The 22,761-nt window shown below is 48.9% G+C and overlaps 1 protein-coding gene across 1 annotated transcript in view; it reads left to right on the plus strand.

Moving 5' to 3' along the window:
- MGMT (O-6-methylguanine-DNA methyltransferase) overlaps positions 1 to 22,761 on the plus strand; it is a 296,559-nt gene that overhangs the window by 234,081 nt on the left and 39,717 nt on the right. Inside the window, exon 3 of the mRNA XM_045879076.3 lies at positions 5,779 to 5,939. Within this exon, the coding sequence (XP_045735032.1) occupies positions 5,779 to 5,939 (161 nt within the window). The remainder of the gene's footprint in view (positions 1 to 5,778; positions 5,940 to 22,761) is intronic.

Consider the following 22,761-nt stretch of genomic DNA (forward strand, 5'->3'; position numbering starts at 1 on the left):
AGAAGTTCAGGTACCTGCACAGATCCCATCACACCCGCGCGGTAGTACTGCTGTGAGCTGCTAGCTGGCAGGCGGGGTCACAGAGCTGCCGCTGAACATGTCCGTTCATCAGACGGCCTGTGAGAGCCGGCATCGGGGCGGGCGTTGGGAACACGGAGCTGAGAGGCCAAATGGAAGGTTGTGAGCACCTCCTCTGCGTCTTACCTCCACCTCCTTCTCTGCCCAGCCGTGCTGCAGACGCTGCGTCAATGCCTCTGTGGATGAGCCGCAGGCATAACGGGTCCTCGATGATGGCTTAAATAGAATCAAGCCACAAAACTCAGTTGGAATAAAGAGTTTAAAATCTTTATTCAGCCCCTTCATTGAAAAAAAAAATGATTTTTTTTTTTTTTTATCGTAGGTAGCATAATTTATTTCTTGTCTTCCATCCTACCACTGGAAAAAGAAAAGCATCTGAGCTTTAGCAAGAAGGTATCATTAAGTGCAGGACAAATCCATCAGACACAAACACAAGAGACTCTGCTAGAGATCTGTTAAATTAGACATAATTGTGCATTTGCCAGTGATACTTGGCAGCAGTATCCACATGTTTTAAAATCACCTCTATTGCAATTTTAAACTTTTGCTGAAAATGTGCACCTTCCTGAGGCTGTGGGGTCTGGTGCTCTGCTCTGGAGTCCACACTGTGTCCTAGAGCCAGAGAAGGGGAGATTTGCGTATCCAGCTCAGCTTGGGAAATGTTTCTCATTGTAAGGGTGTCCAAAATGCTGTATGTGGCTAAGGCTCTGGACTCTTCCATCCACTACAGGCTGTACCCTGCTATCTGTGTGTTTTCCCGCAGACCGATCGCCCGGTCTTGTTAAAGGACACAGCCTGGGTCAACTCGCTGCCAGATTCCAGGGGAACTCCAAAGAATACGTGTCTTTGGAACTCTTTCCTAAGGTTGTAGCTCTGTGTGGGTGAGCCTCTAGCATCACCAGTTCATGTTCCCAAACCATAAAACTCAATTTTATCCCAGGAAGACAGAAATATTGGAAAAGTACTGGGGCAAAACAAGAGAGGTTTTTGAATGTCTGCCCCCTGGGTGTAGCTAATGCTGCTAATCAGATGTGAGAAGCTTAGAACTTTTGGCCTGTTTTCTTACATCAAGTGGGATTTAAGCCAAGTACATGACATTTTAATGTCTTTGGGAAGTAGAATTCATTCAGAAATGAAGACTTAGTGATTCTTTACTACCAGCAAAGTCTTGAGGTGCCCCCAAACCCAAATACCCAAATCTCCTGCCGAACTGAGTTTCAAAGTATTGAGCAAATTCGTAGCTTTGGGAAGACCCTGGAGGACGTGGGGTCAGCAATGTTCTTCCAGGTTTCCTCCTGTCCCGCCAGCCCTTGATGCCGATGCAGACCCTGGGCGCGGCTTTCCGGTGGGCTGGCCGGCCTGGCTCGCTTTGCCCAGGGGGCTCCTGGTTCTGCAGCTGCCACTAGCCTGAGCCCTGTGCAATAAATGCACAGGTATGTCTAATTTAACAGATCCCACCCGCTGGCTGGGGCGGCGCACCCGATGGCTTCCCATGCGGCAGATGGACGGCTCGGAACCTTGTCCCTTTCCACTTGGGTCCCTCCCCTTGTCCTCCTCTGCGGCTGGGGTGGTGCTGCCTCTGTCCCCTCCCCTCCTAACCGAAATCCGTGTGTGGAGACAGCAGGCCGTGTCGCAGGTAGGAAGGACAGCTTTCCCGTGAGTGCCATCTAGGCTCGTGTGTGTAACGCCATGAGTGGGTTCTGCTCCGTGGATGCGGGTAAGGCATCCCTGCATCACTGAAGACGTTTCAGAAGTCTGTTCTGGAGCACTCCCCCACTCTCCTGCGTCCTGATTTGAGCTGAAAGACAAAGCTGACGTCTGAAACAGTTCACCGGAACATTCTTTCTCCAAGCTCCGGAAGGGACGGGGTCACGACTGCAGGGGAACATCACTCGGGGCTTTCGATCACACCGGCGTTCCCGGGGCTTCCCCTGGAGGCTGTTGTCGGGGATTGCCAGCAATTGCATGTTTCTCGAAGAAACCCTTAAACCAAACCACATAGCATTTCGTGTTTGCTCTATTGCGGTGTGCCCAGTGCTCTCTACTGTCCTGTGTGGAAAAGCTCAGCAAAGCCAATTCATTGGGCAGCCGCTAGCCAGCCCTCTCTTGCCAGGTTTAACAAAAGGCGGGGGCTTCCAGTGTCCCGGGATTGGCCTAGGGTGACTCTTACTGATGACGAGTGGCATCCTGGGAGAAGGGCTCAGGCGGAGCGACTCTGATGTGCCCCTTACCGCACGGTCCCGGCTGACAGCAGGACAGGGCCTGCCCTCGTGTGCCCTGTGGGCCGGCCAGCCAGCTGCCGGCTCTGGGCTCCCGCGCCTGGCACTGGCCCGCAGACGGGCGTGCGCGTCTCCGTGCTGGCTGAGCGGCAGGCTCCCCGGGAGGGCTGGGATGGGGGGCTTAAGGGAGCGTGGGCCGCGGAGCCTGTAATCACTGGGGCTTTGGGGCCGGTCGGTAGGGAAGCCTGCAGAGACTCCTCGGTAATAAGCGCAGTCACTGGCGGGGCCGTGCTGCCGTCAGACCGCGGCTCGCGCTGGGGCGTGCGAAGCGAGGCTGGAGGAGAGGGCAGGGCAGAGGATAAATTTCGTTTTATTGTAGAAATGGAAATTTGTGTCATGGCTTTAAAAATCTGGTTTTATGTGTGTGTTTAATGCCATTCATTTTAAATGTAGTATCATAAATCCTTGCTTCAGAAGCAAAGCTGTTTAATTACATTTCACCCATGAATAGTTACCTAATGCCAATAGAGAAAGAGTTAAAAAGGAGACCTACAGAGTAAATCAAAGGTTGAGATCTTTAGCACAAGCATAAAAAATCAATTTAAGATGAATTTTACTACTATAAAAATTCTTCAAATATCCTTTTAAGAGTGGGAAATGCAAGTAGGGACATAGCTCCCGTTCTAGTCCCTTAGCCACGTGGAGGACGTGGCTACCGGCCTGGTCAGTGCCTCCGAAACCCAGACGCCCCTATTCTACTCAGGGGCCTCTGAGGAGGGAGCTGTAAGTCTTGGAGCAAAGCGGGTCGCTAGTGGGTACTGAAGCCCCCGCCGCTCGGTTTAAGATGCCCCGTCTCCTGTGGTGCGTATCCCTTGGCCCAGGGAGGCATATTCACCATCTGCATGACGGCCAAGCACAGCCCGCAAGCTCTGATAACCATCGGTAGCCTGCTGCAGGGTGCGTGTGGGTCAGCGTGGGCTCTCGAGGCAGTCCCTGTCCCTCTCCTGCCTCCTCGGGAGGGCAGTCTCCCATGGGCTGAGGATGGGGACATCGGCACCTTAGCTCTGTTCATGTCCTATTTGGGCAGACATCACGTGCAGATTGCTGCCTGCACAGCCGGGCGGCCTTGGCCTTGCTTCATGGGAAGGGAGCCCTGTCTCACCTAGCACACCACCCCCTCTCCCTCCACCCCTGCGTGCGGGATGGCAAAGCACATGACAGGCTTCCCCATCTTTATTCTCCAGTATCATCAGGGCATATTTATTCAGTACGGATGGAACAGTGCAAGAACAGAGGGACTAGAATTTCTCTCTGAAGTTGAATAACGTTTAAGCCAGGCATGGGAAATTCGACTCCTTCCCTGACCAGATGTCCTGATGGAACGAGAAATCAGGGCAGGGAAGAGATGCATTTGCACCCCCAGCAATGTCTCTGCCCCGCTGGCTCCGTGGAAGGAGCATGTCCCGTGGGGCCCCTCTGTTGCTTTGGGGTCCACGCCGACGAAGGGCCTGTCCACGTTGAGTTCCCATTGCAGAGATCTCACAAAGGTGGCAGCTGGGCCGAGGCCTGGGCCTGCTCTGTCTGGTCGTGAGTTGGCAGGATGGGCAGCTTGTGTCTGTTGTCCCTCTCTGCCTGGACGCTTTGGTGGACTCGTTTCTTTTACCTGTCACTTTCCTGTTCCTTCCTTATCACTGTCCACGTGCAAGTGCTTAGAACAATGCCCTCCACCCGCCCCCGATCCACTTTCTGTTCTACCATAGGAAAACAGTAGAAAGGGCATTTCTGTGCATCCCGTCCAAGGAAGCTTATTTCTGGAAAGATCCAGGGACCTCAGTGGAGACTCGCCTTTCCACAGAACGCCGTGCCTGAGAGACTTGGACTCTAGCACAGGATTCTTTCTGTAAGACCTGCTTCGAGGTCTTCAGTTATTCTCTGTGCTGTGCAGTGCACAGGCTTCTGGATCTGCAACAGCCTGTGCATGCTCCTGGGGGCCTCAGTCACCCTGATGTCCCCGTGCTGGGCCACATGGCCAAGCAGCGGTGGCCTCCTGACTCAGACCCTCACAGGGTGGTGGGTCCGAGGTGACACAGGCAGCAGGCCTGGTGTGCAGGCGTACCCATCCTTTTTTTTTTTTTTTTTTTTTTAAAGATTTTTATTTATTTATTTAACAGAGATAGAGAGAGAGCACAAGTAGGCAGAGCGGCAGACAGAGGGAGAAGGAGAAGCAGGCTCTCCGCCGAGCAGGGAGCCCGATGCAGGGCTCGAACCCAGGATCCTGGGATCATGACCCGAGCTGAAGGCAGCCGCTTAACCAACTGAGCTACCCAGGCGCCCCAAGGCGTACCCATCCTTAACACCCAGAGAGTGAGGTGTGGAGGGTCAGGAAGAGCCGCTTGCAGCTATCCTACCCCAAAGCTTCAGTATCTGAGAATACTAGACAGACTCTGCCCTCCAGGCCCAGAAGGTGGCTAGGAAGCCTACCACCTGGTCCAGGGCCTTGGAAGGGAAGGAAGGAAAGTCAGCTGAAGAAAGCAGACTTGGTGCCAGCGCTTTTGTGGGTGTGGGGTTCTAGGAAATTGAAATAAAAATTGGATCCATCATAAAACTGTAGGGCTCAGAAGCAGGGATGTTTCCTCATTCCAGCAGAGCAGATCCCCAGAGACTCGGCACCTGCTGAAGGTAAGTCAGCTCTGTGAGAGGCCACTACCAGATCCCACAGATGGAGGAATTAGACCCTGAGGGCAAGGAACAAACTGAATCGAGTCTAAAGTATGTTGGTTTAAACTTAAGGAGATAAAAGGAAGAAGTGACCATAAGGAATGAACAAGGGAATTTGAAAAAAAAAAAAAAAAACAGAAGCCAGAGCTGAGTGACTGACGTTAGCCTCGCGGAAGGACCTACACATAGATTAGACACTTGAAGCATGAGACTCCATGGAACGAAAGCAAACTGCAAGGAAATCCCCCAGAATGCAGCCCCAATCTGTAGAAAATCCCGAACATGCTATTCTGTTGAAATTGAGTGGGAGGGGCGGGGTGATCAAAATGCAGGTTGATTACTTTGGTAGTATTTCTGGAAGGTATTTTTGATAAGATGTGATTTTACAGACGAACGATAGAGGCTCGCGTGCACCTGTTAGCCTTGCAGAGGGGCAGCCATGCGCTCACTGGGCTGGCTTCTGCGCTTGCCGTCCCAGCGCTGTCACATCCTGCTCCACCGGACTGCGGACGTTCAGGGCCCCAAGTAGCAGAGCCTGTGTACTAGGATGTTCCTCCTGGAATCGCCTCTTGTTTTCAAAGAGGAGCTGTGTTTCTTAGAGCTAAAGGTGGAAACGTGGCTGGAAGGCACCTGCCCACCCCTGCGCGGCCGTGGGCACACATACCCGGGAAACTGCCATGTGGGCACAGTAACGTTTGTCTGCTTTTCACTTGTGTGGACTCAGGGCCTGAGGTTTATTACCCTCCTGTTATGACTTTTGCAGACCCACGGAGGCCCCCACTCTTCCTGAGCTGCTCGGCCGTCCAGAGGAAATGACGGAGCCCCTGGTGCAGTGCGTGGCCTGGCTGGATGCCTATTTCCATGAGCCCGAGGTCCTCCCAGGCCTCCCCTTGCCTGCGATTCACCATCCCATTTTCCAGCGAGGTCAGTAACTCCGCCGCCTCATAGGGTTTCGCTCAGGGAGCTTGACTGATTAACTATCACTTACATCACAGCCCATTTTATCGACTCTACTGACTTGGTATTTTTACATCATCTAAACAGAGACAGCATGTGGCCACGCTATAAGGACAAGAGTTCACGATCTCCACCCATTCCAAATGCTTGTGTTAGTTTTGGCACGTGGTCACGTAATTCTTGGCAAAGGCAGTAAAAATGATGCATGCAGATCGACTCTCGACTCTTGTTGGCTGAAAGGTTTAAATAGGAACACATCTGAATAGCAGTGAATTTTTCAATAAGCTTATTGTTAACTTAAACTATCTGCTTGCCAACAGCACAGAAAATGAGGCTTGTATATGGACAATTAGCCACTTCCATAAACTCGGCTGGTGAGATTTACATCAGAGTGGGTAGCGGCATTGGGTCGTCTCGGATAAGTTTTCAACCTAATTTCTCAAACTTGCCATAGTTAGATACTGTGTTCTTAAACATGATTGAGAACTTACTGCCTAAATGTAGCAGGCTTAAGGCCATGGTCTGTGGTCACCAAAAAACATTTTCCCAGATGCTTCTTTTTAAGTTCTTGTTTGGACCTTAATTATGGCAACTAAAATTATTCTAGGCACATACCAGGGGTTTATTTTGCATAGTGATTTTTTTATACTCATTTTAAGATAAATGCATGTGTATGTGTACACAAATATGTATAGATGTATTCACACATGTACTCAAGGGAAAATACTACCCTGAGATTTTAGATAAGGTAAATTTAGAGGCGCCTGGGTGGCTCAGTTGGTTGAGCGTCTGACTCTTGGTTTCAGCTCAGGTCATGATCTCGGGGTTGTGAGATCGAGTCCCACATTAGGCTCCATGCTCAATGTGGAGTCTGCTTGAGATTCTCCCTCTCTCTCCCTCTGCCCCTCCACCCCTCCCTCTAAAATAAGTATATCTTTAAAGTAAATTTAAAGCAATCTTGAATTTCAAGACAGAGTATCCTAAATATTTAATGGCATTCTAGTAGCTGCTATGATTTTCAGCAAAAAGAAACTTGAAAGTGGAGTAGGATTTTCAGGGGCAGTGGCTAGAGAAGCTCCTGGAAAGTTGAGCTAATACCTGCGTTGACTAACAAGGTCAGACAAGTGAACAGATAGTAAGAACCCTGAGCATTTTCGCACATAATGAACTGAAACAGTACAAGTGTAATGACCAGGGTTCCTTATGAGCCCCCTGTGTCATTCAGAACGGCCTCTGGGAGGGCTGTGGGAGCTCCAGTGGGCCTCGGCATGTCGCTGGGCACATGTCACGTCCTGGATGGGCCCATGGGGCCACCGCCACTCTCCAGGGGCATGAACCAGCCCAGCTGCGTGGAGGCTGCGGGGAGCTCGGCATGACCTCCATGTGCTACACGGGCTGAGGAACTCAGGTGTGCCTTTGCTTCTGAAGTTGGGGCTTGGGAATCCTGGTGCTCTGAACTCTGCCATCCACGGTCATCACTTGGAGAGAACTGTGCCGCTAGGAGCAAGAAAGAATTGCGCGACTGGCTTTCCTCTCTTGCAGGCTATTGAATAGTGAGCAGAAATTTAAGGTTTTGAGATTTTCAGGACAGAAAAATTAGAAAACCAAGGCAGGAGGTATCTGTATGATCGAAGGGGGAGGTGGGAAGTGAGCTTATAAAATCCTGTCCTCGGTGTTTGAAGAGGGCTGGGACTGGCCACACTGACCCTGCCTCCCTGGCGCTGGGCCTGAGCCAGCCCGTCTCCTCGTCCAGCCCCCATAGTCAGTGTGGGTGACCAGAACGCGCCAGAAGCAGCTGCTGGGGTAAGGATGGGGGCCATCCAGCCCCAGCTAGAAGCTCTTCCCTGTTGGAGGAGACCCACAGTGCTGGCGGGTGCTTCCAACTGGGGCCAGGTACTTATAGCCAGGTTGAGGGGAGACAGCCTCCAGCACCCTCCTCGGGACAGGGTCCCCTGGGCCAGCCCCGCCTCCTGACACTTAGTGGTTGCCGCCGGCCAGGGTTTCCCACGCCGTAGCATGTGCAAGCCAGGTTTTTCTAATTTAGCTCAATCACTTACTCCCAGGCAGGGACCAGGTGTGGGGATTTTACAGTTTAAGAAGGGAGGTGGTGGATGGTTATATAATACAATTGCTAACACGGAGTTAATTGGCACTAACCCCCAGATGTGGTAACACCCCTCTCTATCCAGTGGTGGTTGGCTTTGCTCCGTTTCTACTTTGTATCTTGTAGCACCAGTGAAATCCTGGTGAGTGGGCAAGTCCCATGCAAGGAAAATCCTCCGGCAGCCTCAGAGACCTCTAGACACTGCATTAACATAAAGAAATAAACCTTCACACAATGCGAGGCATGGGTACGTTTTAATGTGGAATAAATGTTTTTTTTTAATAAATTCTATTTTCTGTGCATCTTAATTTTTGGACACGTTTAACATGCTTTTGCGTATCATGTTTTCAGCATGGTCTCGCCTCTGAGATTTAGACCAGGTCTGCCTATTTTAACTTGTTCTAAAAACGTAATCCTGACAGAGCTCACCCTTGAGCTCCAGCACCTTAACCTGCTCGTCCTCAGGCACTGGCCTGTGCCCTGGCGGCCCCCAGGGGCCAGGCCCCCACTGCATTCCGTGGGCCCCTCTTGTCTGTGGGCAAGACCGCTTCACCATTTCAGGATCTTCCATGAGATGAGCACCCTTTTCACCACTGGTTCATTTTTTAAGGCTGGTCACACACGTGCGCTGAGGTAAACCATGTGAAATTACAGTTTTTGTTAGGTTAAAAAATTTAACAAATACTAGAAATTTCACATAGTTCAACTTCTTATCTTGGAAATTCTCCCAAGTTTGATGAGTAACAAGTTAATTGCCTGGGTTTTTTGGCCAAGGAGCCGTGAAGCTGTCTTCCATGACCACAGGTCTGGAAGTGCGTGTGGCCGCCTTTTTCTGCAGCCACTACAGAAAGGTTTCCTCCGAGGGAAAAGGGCTGCAGTTACTGGGAGTGAGGTTTAGCATGCTGCTCAGGAGATTACAAGAAAAGTGGGTGTTGAATAAGATGTGCTTTAATTTTCTTGTGAGATTGTGTTTCTGGTGGAGGGCATTTTCTAAGAAAAGATTGTTGTGTGTTGTTTTTAGAGTTTAGGGGGGGTTTTGCTTTTTGCTAATCTGCTTTATTAAAGTATCAACAGGACCAGTCTGATGGAGAAACAGCAGTCTTGGGGACAATGAGGCACTTTAGGGAGGTCAGGTGCCCCCCCATCAAGTCTTTGCAGAGGTCAGCATTATTTTGAATTCATTTTTCTCCAAGAAATAGTTACTGAATGAAGCCATTGGCCTTGAAATCTTAATGTTTCTTTTATAATGAGATATTTTTTGAAGTTCTTTCCTGTTATTATTTTCTCACTTTATATTTACTTATTAAAAGTAATGTTGCTCCATTGTATAAATATGCATGTTCATGTCGCCTTCGTAGTCCGTGGCAAAGTAGGTAAAAAGATAAAAGTAGCACTTTGCCAGAAGCGCAGTTTCACAGAGTTCGGGAAAAGCCAGACCTGAGGTAAACTGAGACCAGCTTTCATATTCAGGATGTGTGCACACGCTTTCCTCCCCTTCTCCACTCCTCTGCCTGTCGAGGTGCTCGGAGCAGGGTGCCTGGGCCTCTGCGCCTGCTCTGCCAGGCTGGGGTGGGCGCTTCTTCCCTGGATGGCCCCCCAGGAGGCAGCCCTGCAGTGCAAGCCCCGCAGTGTGTGTGGCCTTGTGAGCCCGGCGGGTGGGTGCAGACGTCGGTGGACCCCAGCTGCTCCTTCCACTGTCTTCTCACAGATGATGGTTTTCAACAGATGAGTTCTGAGTTTTCTTTTCAAAGTGACTGCAATGTTCCCTTTTAAATGAAATGTTTAACACTTTAATAATTCCTCCGTCACAGCTATTAGCTTGTAGCTATGAATCAGGTTGCCTGACAGTAGTAAGATCTGCATTTGTTAACACTGCTGGCGAGTATTCCAAAGCCTCAGAAAGGATTCTCGTATTTGTGTATCTCTGTTGAACACCCTCTTTCCAAAGGGCCTCTCCTGAAAGCCCTGCCAGAGAGTTACGGGAAAGGCCCTTCCAGGGTGGATGAATGAATTTCCCCCCTGCCCCCACCCTGTGTCCTGGAAGACAGTCCCACCATGCCATGTGCTTCCAGGGGAAGCTGTGGGAGTCCCGGAAGGCGGTTGGACCACGAGGAAGTGAACAGCATCATTACCTCAGGTCCTCACCAGAGACGGCCCTTTAACATTAAAACTCCCTCTCGGAGAGCCAAGCCAGGGCTAATCATGCCAGCCCCGCTTGGCCCCCACCCCCCAGGCTTCACTGGGCACAGGTCTTCTGCCCGCCCGGCTGCCGCTCACCCCGGGCCGCTGCCTCCCCAGGAAAGGAGGCACCGAGCCCTCCTCCTGTCAGGGTCCTGTGGCCGGTTTGGGTGATCGTCACGTGTGCACCTGTAAGTCCCGAGTCCAGCCTGAGCCTGAGCCTGAGCTCCTCTGCAGTGCGTGCAGCAGAGACCGGGCTTTTCCTTGGCCTCCCCTTCATGTCCACAGCAGGAGGCGGCTCTGTGTGTTCACCAGGTTCCTGCTGATACTCTTCCCTGCACTTGAAAAAAAAATCGAATCTAAAGAGAGGCCAATAGTTAGAGCAAGGAATGGTATTTACAGCTTCTGGTTGGTGGCTCTCACGGTTCTCCCGCATTGGCAATGAGGCCGTATAGAAGTTGTTGGCCTTGCTATGGTATTACCTAGTTTGTAAACCTTCCGATGCCCATTTATTGATTAGAACAAGCTAACAACACTGCACTTAAATTAAGTGGGAAAGAAAGCTGGTGAAAATGTACTTTCAACCCTAGGGCTGCCACACTGCTTTTTGGGGGGCAGCAGACATAGAAATGGGGCTCAAGGCCCTCTGAGGCCAACGCTGGGAAAGGCGCGGATCAACAGCCAGAGGGGGTGGCAGGCGTGAGGGTCAAGGTGCCGGGAAGATGGTCAGGTGTCCGAAATCAGGAGCAGCCCCTCCTGCCATGGGGAGTCCAGCCCAGCCCCTAACTGTGCATGTGGTTTCGAGCCGGGGCGGGGGGGGGGGGGGGGCGCGGCAGGGGAAGGTCAGGGGTGTGTTTAAGAACAAAGGTGGGAACTGCTATTCAACATAGTATTAGAAGTCCTAGCCACAGCAATCAGACAGCAAAAAGAAATAAAAGGCATCTGAATCGGCAAAAAAGTCAAACTCTCACTGTTTGCAGATGATATGATACTTTATGTGGAAAACCCAAAAGACTCCACCCCAAAACTGCTAGAACTCATGCAGGAATTCAGTCAAGTGGCAGGATATAAAATCAATGCACAGAAATCAGTGGCATTCCTATACACCAACAACAAGACAGAAGAAAGAGAAATTAAGGAGTCGATCCCATTTACAATTGCACCCAAAACCATAAGATACCTGGGAATAAATCTAACCAAAGGGGCAAAGGATCTGTACTCAGAAAACTATAAAATACTCATGAAAGAAATTGAGGAAGACACAAAGAAATGGAAAAACGTTCCATGCTCATGGAATGGAAGAACAAATATTGTGAAGATGTCTGCTACCTAGAGCAATCTACACATTCAATCCAATCCCTATCAAAATACCATCCACTTTTTTCAAAGAAATAGAACAAATAATCCTAAAATTTGTATGGAACCAGAAAAGACCCCGCATAGCCAGAGGAATATTGAAAAAGAAAAGCAAAGCCGGTGGCATCACAATTCCGGACTTCAAGCTCTATTACAAAGCTGTCATCATCAAGACAGTATGGTACTGGCACAAAAACAGACACATAGATCAGTGGAACAGAATAGAGAGCCCAGAAATGGACCCTCAACTCTATGGTCAACTAATCTTCAACAGAGCAGGCAAGAATGTCCAATGGAAAAAAGACAAATGGTGTTGGGAAAATTGGACATCCACATGCAGAAGAATGAAACTGGACCATTTCCTTACACCACACACAGAAATAGACTCCAAATGGTTGAAAGACCTAAATGTGAGACAGGAGTCCATCAAAATCCTAAAGGAGAACACAGGCAGCAACCTCTTCGACCTCAGCCGAAGCAACTTCTTCCTAGAAACATCGCCAAAGGCAAGGGAAGCAAGGGCAAAAAGGAACTATTGGGACTTCATCAAGATAAAAAGCTTTTGCACAGCAAAAGAAACAGTCAACAAAACCAAAAGACAACCGACAGAATGGGAGACGATATTTGCAAATGACATATCAGATAAAGGGCTAGTATCCAAAATCTACAAAGAACTTATCAAACTCAACACCCAAAGAACAAAGAATCCATTCAAGAAATGGGCAGAAGACATGAACAGACATTTTTCCAAAGAAGACATCCAAATGGCCAACAGACACATGAAAAAGTGCTCAACATCACTCGGCATCATGGAAATCCAACTCAAAACCTCAATGAGATACCACCTCACACCAGTCAGAATGGCTAAAATTAACAAGTCAGGAAACGACAGATGTTGGCGGGGATGCGGAGAAAGGGGAACCCTCCTACACTGTTGGTGGGAATGCAAGCTGGTGCAGCCACTCTGGAAAACAGTATGGAGGTTCCTCAAAAAGTTGAAGATAGAGCTACCCTATGATCCAGCAATTGCACTACTGGGTATTTACCCCAAAGATACAAATGTAGGGCTCCAAAGGGGTACGTGCACCCTGATGTTTATAGCAGCAATGTCTGCAATAGCCAAACTGTGGAAAGAGCCAAGATGTCCATCGACAGATGAATGGATAAAGAAGATGTGGTACATATATACCATGGAATATTATGCAGCCATCCAAAGGAATGAGATCTTGCCATTTGCAACGACATGGATGGAACTGGAGGGTGTTATGCTGAGCGAAATAAGTCAATCAGAGAAAGACATGTACAATATGACCTCACTGATATGAGGAATTCTTAATCTCAGGAAACAAACTGAGGGTTGCTGGAGTGGGGGGTGTCGTAGGAGGGATGGGGTGACTGGGTGATAGACACTGGGGAGGGTATGTGCTATGGTGAGCACTGTGAATTGTGCAAGACTTGAATCACAGATCTGTACTTCTGAAACAAATAATACATTATATGTTAAGAAAAAAAAAGATAACAGGAGGGGAAGAATGAAGGGGGGGAAATCGGAGGGGGAGATGAACCATGAGAGACAATGGACTCTGAAAAACAAACTGACCGTTCTAGAGGGGAGGGGGTGGGAGGATGGGTTAGCCTGGTGATGGGTATTAAAGAGGGCACGTTCTGCATGGAGCACTGGGTGTTATGCACAAACAATGAATCATGGAACACTACCTCAAAAACTAATGATGTAATGTATGGTGATTAACATAACAATAAAAAAATTAAAAAAAAAAAAGAAGAACAAAGGTGGGCATGAACCCTGAACTCAAATGGTGTGCAGGGCGTGGAATGAGTCCTGGAGCTGACCGAGGTGGTGTGTGTGCCGTCTTCCTCATCGGGGACATTTACATGCCTCCCTGCTTTCAGGGCCTGATTAATGGTCCCCGTGAAGCCCTCCTCGAGGCACCAGAAGGCCTTTTCCGAGCCTTGCAGAGGGAGCACTGCTTTCTCCAGACAGCCCCTTCTGTCTGGCCACGAGACCTCATGCTCACGGGAACCGGCAGCTGATGCACGTCCCTCTCCTGGAGGGACAGAAGCACCCCTTTGTGGGCTGCCCGGCCCCAGTCGACGTTCAAATATGGGCATTGCTTCCAGCTCCTCGGCTGAATCAGTGTTAGAGTACCAGAATTCTGTGTCCCACGGTGAGGCTTTCTCTGGGGCAAGGGCCCCCAGCCTGAGCAGAAAGCCACAGAGCCCCTGAGGGGTGGTGGCTCTGTGGGCTCCGTGGCCACTGCCCTGGTTGGTTCTGGTTCCATCTGGGGGAGGCAGGGGCTGGCCAAGCCAGCTCAGAAACAATCCGTCTACTTCACCCTTAGCTCTTCAACTCGACTGATCAACTGCATTTTGGCATATTGGTGAATTTCATGGGCCAAAGAGCCTGGGGTTCAGATTATGTCTTAGTTCATTATTTCCTATTTTATTATGCAGTTTCTTGCCTGGCAGTTGTCTTTAGTATTTGTTTATTCTTTGTACTGTGCGATCACATCTTGGACGAGGAGTTTTAGCTTCAGCTATGATTCATTTAAATGAACAGCTTTGTCAAGTTGCTCTTGAATCTCCACCCCTTTATCTTGGAATGTATGTATCTGGATGCTCTAGACAGTTTGTTCATATTATACCTATAATTTCTGTACTTTTCACCCTCCCCAAGACACATCCAAAATCTTAAGATAGGCAAATGTACATATGTACACATATTTGTGTGTGTATGTGTTACATATGCATATGCCCTATTTTGAGGATTATTGCTCTGAAGGAATTTATTGAAATGGATCTTATGAGAGCTTCTGCAGTGTGCACCACTCTGTGCTAAGTTCGATATTCCTAATTTAATAATGATTTTTGTTTGAGGCCTGTAGTTGCCTATTTAAGAAGTGTTTTTGTTGTTGTAATTAACTTTTTGAAAGTTTTAGGTTATGTATCCATATGTCTACTTGATCTAGAGCTCTAGCCAAGTGAGAAGGTGGGAGAGCCTGTATGTTACCTTTTTGATTTGGAAAGTGTGAGCAAGACTGGCTACACATGAGTGTCTGTACTGTGAGGTTACAGACTCACATCAGGATGATGCCCCCCCCATCCTGATTGTCTAAGGGGTGTGGCCAGGTGTCAGCACTTGTCCATGATACCCCATGGTAGTGTTGGCAAAGCTGACCAGGACCTTCAGGAGGTGTCCCGATACTTTGGGCCCAGAATGGGGTTTTTCTTTGAAATAGTTGGATGAGTGATGCTCTAGATTCTTGGGGAGACCCCTGAACAACGGAAGCGACCAGTAGAGGGGAAGAGACTGCTTCAGGTCCTGGATGCCAAGCTGATTCTCCTCACACCTGATAATCCCGTCCTGGGGTTGCTGTGGAGGTTAAATATTCTCGTAACCCACAGGGTCACCTGACACCTACCCTAGAGATTGCAGTAAGCGCCCCCTCCCATGGAGGAGAATGTAGTCGATGGGTAGCGGCTCCTGAGATGCTCGTGTGGCTAAACAGGACCATAGCCTGCAGGACCCCAAGAGCAGGCATGGTGTTCCTGCGCCCAGAGCCCTCTGACAAATCAGTAATCACCACCAGCTCTTGGGAAGCCTCGTTCAGTGAAAGTTTCATCCCAAATATGGGGAGGTGGTCAGATCCCATGTTACCTGAGGTTTCCATAACTCAGGCAAAAAAAAAAAAAAGAAGAACCTGAGAAGGGCCTTTACCCAAGGCACTGGGGTCACACAGTGTGATGTAACCAAGCTTAAAAGGTGGTTTGAACATCAGCTACTTTCAAACCTTGTATTGAACGGGACAGGGCCTCTATTACAAGTAAACAATACTGATAATTAAAATTGTCACAGTGCTGCTATTATAGGGAAATACTCACATGAAAATATCAGGGTTACATCCAGCACAGTAATTATAGCAAGGCAGTGCAAGCTCCTGTTACAGAGAAGTCTCTGAAGTATGCTCAGACTTTAGGAAAATCACCTCTAGTGTCCTCATTTGGGCGGGTGTGGGTAGACTTCACCCCAGAGCAGCACAATATCAGATTTCTACCTTCCAAGTGAAGTAAATTACATTGTCCGTTTCCTCAATTTTTCATTTGAAAAAATAGGAATTTTCTATCAGGTCTATATGATAAAGTGAAAAAAAAATAGACTTTCCACTTAAATATGCTTTCAAAAATTTTATTCCCACTGTAGGCATTAGATTAACATGTGTTGCTTCCAAAGAGAATGTTTAAATATTTTTGTTGTCATAAAATGTTGTATATTTACATTTTATAGGCAGTGTTAATGCATTTTAAAATGCATTTTTATACCATCCTAGAAATAATAGAATTATCTCTACCACCTGGGTTTATAGAAAAATTATACTTTAATAAAAATGTGCATATAATTGGACTGTAAGTTAATACATTAAATGCATCAGCATTAGAAAATTAATGGCAGTAATGATGCGAAACTGTCTGCAGGAGCCAAAAGTGTAGAAACTATTACTTAATTTAAATTTCCTCATCACTTGTGAGTTTTACCTGCATCCCTTATGTTCAGGCTGACTTGGAATAGAAGATTTACAAGTATACGCTCTGCTTTAAAGGTTATGTTTCCGTGTCGGAATGGAAAAATCCCATCTCTTCTGGAGGCCGTTGTTGTGGCTCTGGAACTGGATGGTGGCGGTCACCAGGCAGAGTGGACCCCCGGGGGCTCAGCGCGCCGGGCATCGTGTCCTGTCCTAATGCCATGCAATACAGTGCTTCTGAAGACTGAAGTAGGGGAGGGGAGGGGATCAGTTATCACTCAGTTATGAGTTACCAATTATGAGAAAAGATTTTTCCTGCCCTCCAAATATTAAGGTAAATACGACCATGTTTGGAAAGTAGCGTCCCTGGTGAGTCCTGCCTGTGCCCACCCCGCCCCCAGCATAAATAGCTACAGTATCTCCGTTACTATGGCAACTATGTTTTCGTTTCTTGAGTCCTGCTGTCGATTGTTGCACGAAACACACTGTGTAAAGGACCCATCCCTAGACGTGTGTGCATGCGTGCTTGCGCATCGTCTGCATTTTCTAAAACCGCACGTTCCTTCCTCAGCCGGCCTAAGGTCGGCCTTCCCTTGGACAGTTCGAGAAAGACTCAGAGACTGAGCTCAGGAGACATAGGGCTCGTTGCTTAGCCAAGATCTGCTTTTCATAGAAAATCCGCATCTCTTCCTCTTTTTAGAATCAAATATGCAAGAACCAACATAGATGGTATATCCCCCGCCCCTTTTTCTCCTCAAGAATTGGGCCTTTGATGTTCAAGAGCAGCTAATATTAAAGGCCACCCCTAGCAGGCCATAGAAACTGCGCCTATTTATGACCAATGTACAACAGCGCAAATCTAGCTGAGTATGATGGCATCATTAGTTTGTGAATCGCATCCTTGAAAATAACTGTGGAGGAGCCAAATCGGTTTAAAGGAAGATAACGGAATGGTTTAAGCTGCTTAGGTTGAATGCCAATTATGTTTTAATATTCAACTGAGCATATTTTACTAAGAAAAAAGGCCGCGTTGACGCATGCATAACTCATTGGCAGCATCCGCCAGCTGTGCCACTCCGCGAACCACTTTGTGCATTTTAGTGGCATGGTAATTTAGTGGGGACTACCTGAGTGATGGCATTTTCAATGAGCAGGTAATCTACAGAGAATTTTTATATGGTTATGAGTTCTGTGCTTCAGCCCGGCAACACAAAAATACATCAAGACCAATTACGGTATCAACTTTCAGTGTGGTACGCTCGCCACGCAAGTGCATGTATTTCTGCCCCAGGCATTTCAAATTGCATCTAATTTGAAATCTTTGGGGTTTTAATTAAATTTCAGAATATATGGAATTCTTCATTAGTACCTGCTCTGAATAGCAGATTATCCTTCTCTCGGTCTCGTTAAAGAAGTAGGCTGTGGTAAATAGCATGTTCAGGAACTGATCATTTGTGGGGCCTGGGTATTGGAACAGAAATAGTGAAATGCAAAATAATATCAAAAAGATTATTAGTCCAGGGAGAGTCTCTTGATTTGTATTTTAATGGAATTTTACATTTCTCTTAATGATTTGCAAATTGTCCTCTGATTATAAGATGCATTAAGCTTTTCATTTTAATGGCAAAGACACAGCCATTAGCAGAATTTTTTTTTTTCCTGTCTTCTTTTTAGAGTACTTCCCTGCAGCAGATAAATATTGAAACCATTAACACCTTTTGATGTTCCTCACAGCCTGCATCTCGGACCCACGCGCGGCTCCCGTGGTCTGGGGGCCCCTGCCTCTTCACCGGACACGTTTCCTTTTGTAGCATACAGGATAAGTTTTTAAAATTTCATTGGCTGATCTTGTTTATTTGTGTTAAAGCTAATGCATTTAAATATTATTAATGGCCCAATTTGTATTAATAAAAGCTGTTCTCCTCAGTGTGAAGGTTGACGGTGCTCACAGCGCCTACCCCACGCTGGTCTGTAGGGCTGGAGTGAGGGAGGGCCGAGCAGTGTGCACGGAGAATGCAGAGAGAAAGTCTCACCTTACCAGCCTGGTGTTTCTGGGGAAGTCTGCACGTAGTGAGAAGCACGTGTTAGCCAGCTGACCGAGGCTGACTTGGCTCGACCCCAGAAGTAGGCCACTTGCCTTTGGTTTGGCCTCTGAGATGTCTTGATTTTCAGACCAAGCCTTCTCGTCCCTACAAAGTGAATGCCGTTTACGTGCCTGGAGCTACAGGCAGAAATTACTGTTCATCCCCACCCCCAGCCGTGATTGGGGGCTCGTTGCTCTGGCCCAGGACACAGGAGGGATAAGGGTGCAGGGCTGCTCTGGGTGACAGCACATTTCCTCAGGGCCCTTCTGAAGTCAGCAGCCCCATGTGATTGTATAACTGGAAAAACCAGGGCCACCTCCCAGCTGAGCCGGTTAGGCCTGTGCCCCTTCAGCCCTGTTTGCAAGGGCAGATCTTCACTCCAGGCCGAGTGAGCTGACCTGAGGGACGTGTCCATCTCACCTGCTGACCTCGACCCGGCCCAGGTCTGCAAGGATGTGAGGGATGAAGCCGGACTCTTGTGCTTGCTCCCTTGAACCTCTCTGAGCTGGGGGGGCAGGTGTTGGCAAGGGGGGTCATCTTGGAGGTGTCTGGGTGCTGGTCCGGGCACCACACAGACGACCCATCACCATGTATGGCCATATGTCAAGGACGCCCGGTGCCGAGCTCGGCCTGCATGGAGCTGGCACTTCTGCCGGGTGGGCGGGAGCCAGCACCATCTCTGGCCAGCAAGCTGAGAAAATGTGTGCACCGTTTGTCCTCACCTGGGCTGCAGAAACGCATACCCCAGGCTGGGTGGCCTGAGCAGCAGAAACGTATTCTGTCTCACAACTCTGGAGCTGAAAGTCCAGGGTCAGGGCTTTTCTCGAGTTGCCTTCCTGCTGCCCCTTCACATGGCTGCCCCTCTTGGGACAAACTCCCCTTGGGTGTCTCTGCGTGTCCTCCTTTCCCCTGTTTCAGGGACACCAGGGTCGGGTGGCTCAGGCCCTCCCTAATGGCCTCCTCATAGTCATCTCCTTTCTCCAAATAGACACTTTCTCAGGGGCTGCCGGCTGTTGGGATTTCAGCATGGCATTTAGGAGGACACCGTTCCACCAGTAACAGCCTTTCTGAGCCTCTGGCTCCCCATCTGTAAGGTGGGGGCACTAGCAGTGATGTGTAAAGCTGTCCCAGGGGTGACATGGGACCCCCGGGACCCGGCACCAGAGCACCTGCTGCCTTCACAGCGGATGGCGTGTGCTCTCTGGAGCCCGGTGGTCCTGCGGGTCAGCGTCCGCAACCCCAGGCTCTGCCCTGGTGTCCAAGCTTCGGCCCTTGTTCAGCAGTGTTCTGCTTGGCGTCCAGCACACTTCCCAAGGACGCTGGCCACGCCTGCTGAGTACAGGATGTATGGCGTGCGTCCTCACGGCATGGCCACACAGAGCCACAGTAGAGGCCCAGCGCGTCTGGAGAGAGCTCCCTGCAGAACTGGGGAGGAGGACAGGGGTCCTTCCGCCCGTCCTGGCTCTGATGGAAACCAGCCCGCCGTCTCACTCTTCGGGCATCTTCTCTGGCAACAACTGGTTCTTTGCTCGTTCGTTCACACCAGCCTGAAGAAGTTTTGCTTTCTTAGATGGTCTTTATATGCGGGACATCCTCCTCTGGTGAGACACATGTGTGTGCAGTTCCGGTTTAACACAGGGGATGTCGGCTCCCAGCGTGGTGCTGGAGAACACGGGTCGGGTGGCTCCGACCACTGCTGGAGACCTTTGTGAAGTGCTAGCTGGAGCCGTTTCCAGCGCTGTGAACACACTTCATTGTCAGTGTCCGCCCTTTGATTCAGCGGCCATGGTTTGGGGCCATCCTTGTAAACATGGCTTTTTGCTCTGCAGAAAGAAAGTGGCAGGATGATAGGGCAGTGGGCCAGCCAGGTCTCAACGACAGGACGTGTGCAGAAAGATGTGCCTCGCTTTTTGTAGCAAATTCCTGGTATAATTGTTTTCTTGTTACTTCCGTCTGACAAGGAGAAGCTAGAAAAAGCATCCTGTAAATGATCTGGAATGTTTATTCCTTGGTAGTAAATGAGGCCTCCGAAGGAAAGCACAAAGCCTTTCACTGAGGTGCCGCCTGAAATAGGAGTCGTGTCGCACTTGCTCTGCATCTCTAGGGCCTACAGTCCTGGATTCCCTGGCCCCGGACCACGGTGAGTCACTCTCCTCCCTCCGAGCCTGAGACCCCGGTAGTCTGGCTTTGCCTTTGGTCTCCTCACTGTCCGGACCTGTTTTGCAGAAGCACCTGTGAAAGGTTTATTGAGGAAGGTGCTCTCGCTGTGTGGAGGCAACTTCTGGTGACTACCTTTGCAGGCCTGCCTTTTCTCTCCACGCAGGGCACAGCCGTGCTTGTTGATGGAACTGGTTTCCGCTTGCTGGGGTGCAGGGTGGAGGAGATCCAGAAAGGTGGAATCTTCCGTGGGAAATCAGAGGGGACAACTTCCTGAGACCAGGAGCAAGAGCAGAGGTCTAAACAGGCCCTGGATCCTGAGGCTCTGGGCTGTCCCCAGGGGACCATTGCAGAGTCTACCCTCAAGCTGCCTGCACCTCAAGGCCAGAGCCCTTCTGTGAGGCCTTTTTCGTGGCCTCGAGGTGCAGCAGTTCCCCTGCCATCCCAGGCCTGGGCGCTGCTCAGGCACCACTTCTGAGCCCACCACAGCGTACCCAGAGAGCTTTATGAGACTCCTGAGCTTCTAAATTCAAGAGTTTTAACCTTGGATCCTAGAAGCAAAACTTCAGACTCTGAGTTTATATCAGAGGGTTGAGCTATGTGTGTTCTCACAGCATGCAGGATGATTCTTTGTGAATTTTTACAGCTTGTCTGTCTTACAGACAAGGTGATTTCTACCTCTCCTGCCAGACACCTGCAGTGCCCAGCCAGGTGGTCATTGCCCAGCCTGCCCCTCCACACCCTGCCATGGGAAACCAGCAAAATAGGGCTCCCACCCAGCCATTCCCTCATCCCTTTACTTGCCGCTGCCCTGAGCAGAGAATTCCCAGGGCTCTGGGACAGCCAAGCACAAATGGGGTTTGGGAAGACAGGAGCAGACCTACATTCAACTCTAGAGGAACCTAATCTAGGTCAGTTGATAAAACCTCAGTTCTACTGGGTGTTAAGATGTTTCACCAGGAAAGATTGCATGACCTACAAGCTTGGGAAATTGTAAACAAAGCTGAGCGTTTTTTTTTATGGCAGGACTCTTCAGACCCTTCAGTATGGTGCATATACTGTCCATGGTCAGAAGGTCTGTAGTTTATAAATTTCCTGAACTTCCCCAAATACAGAACCTTATGCCACAGCTCCTCTCCCTGTTAGCACTTGTGGGGTGCTGATGTTCCCCACAGTGCAATTTGGGGAGCCCTGGCCTCTGGAACTACCATAAAAATGACTTAGACTTCCCAGGCTGACCTTTGGACACTTGGGTAGATTCCAGAAAATTTCCAGCTTTGTAGAGAAGCCCTGGGATAGCAATATCTGTGCAGCCCTCCCCTCCCTGGACCAAGTATGTTCCGGCCCTTTTTTCCAAAGAGCAGGTGGAAAGAAGTGTGGAGGAGTGTCAGGATATTCCTACTTCCCAAGTGCCTTGGACATAGTTGTTAAATGACTCTTGATTAGTTATTCCATTTTATACATTGGGTTCGAGGTCCTAGAAATTCAGTGCAATGTGTTTATTGAATTCTTTCCCTGGATTTAAAAAAAAAAAAAAAAAAAGTTGCTGTCTTCAAAGTAAAGATCAATAGGGAGGAAAAGAGGATGGTCCTGAGTGGTGAGGGCTGGGGACTCAGGCCTCCCATGACTGGGTGGGGAGAAGATGCCACCCACTGACAGAGCCCTAGGCCTGACCATGAAGACTGGAGTTCAGTTCATAATTGTTCAACAAATATCCATTGAGCTATATTCAAAGCCCTCTTTTAGGCTCTGGGAATTTAGTAAAGAAAAAAAATTCTGGGCCTTATGGAGCTTCAATGCCAGTGAGAAATACATATTTGTTTTGTGAGTACTTTGGAGGAACGTAAGCCAGGCTGGTGGGATGAAGAGGGTGGGGCTTGGGGGTTGGGATTCTAAGGACTCCTTTGGAAAGTAAGAGCACGAAAGGAGGAAACACGGTGCATGTGGAACTCAGATGCTTAGATGTTTCTCCCTATTCCCTCTCCTATTGTAAAATCTCAACGTCAAGAAGAACAAGAAAACCATGTAACTAAATAGCCTTTTCAATCACTTTTTATCAGATGAGGAGCAATTTCAAGAGCCTCCTTCATTGTTGAGCACATTGGAGACAAGTTGGTATTTTTATGATTCATCTGAAATACTTCGGATAAAAGAAAATTCACAAAGAATTTGTGAGGTATAAATAATGAAGGAAACGTTCATGATGCCCCACCCAGGTTAAAAAATAGAGCACCACCAGCACTACCAAGTACCCTGTGTGCCCTCCCTGGCCAGCTCTGCCTTCCCCTCCCTTCTGCTCCATGCTTCGCATTATATACGAATGTAATAATGCTGATGTCTCCCTGTGACTTACTTTGTTCAATCAACATTAT

Source organism: Mirounga angustirostris, unplaced genomic scaffold (assembly GCF_029215605.1).
Source record: "Mirounga angustirostris isolate CCGP_5_RB_7025 unplaced genomic scaffold, mMirAng1.0.hap1 SCAF_6, whole genome shotgun sequence".
Taxonomy (NCBI): Eukaryota; Metazoa; Chordata; class Mammalia; order Carnivora; family Phocidae; genus Mirounga; species Mirounga angustirostris.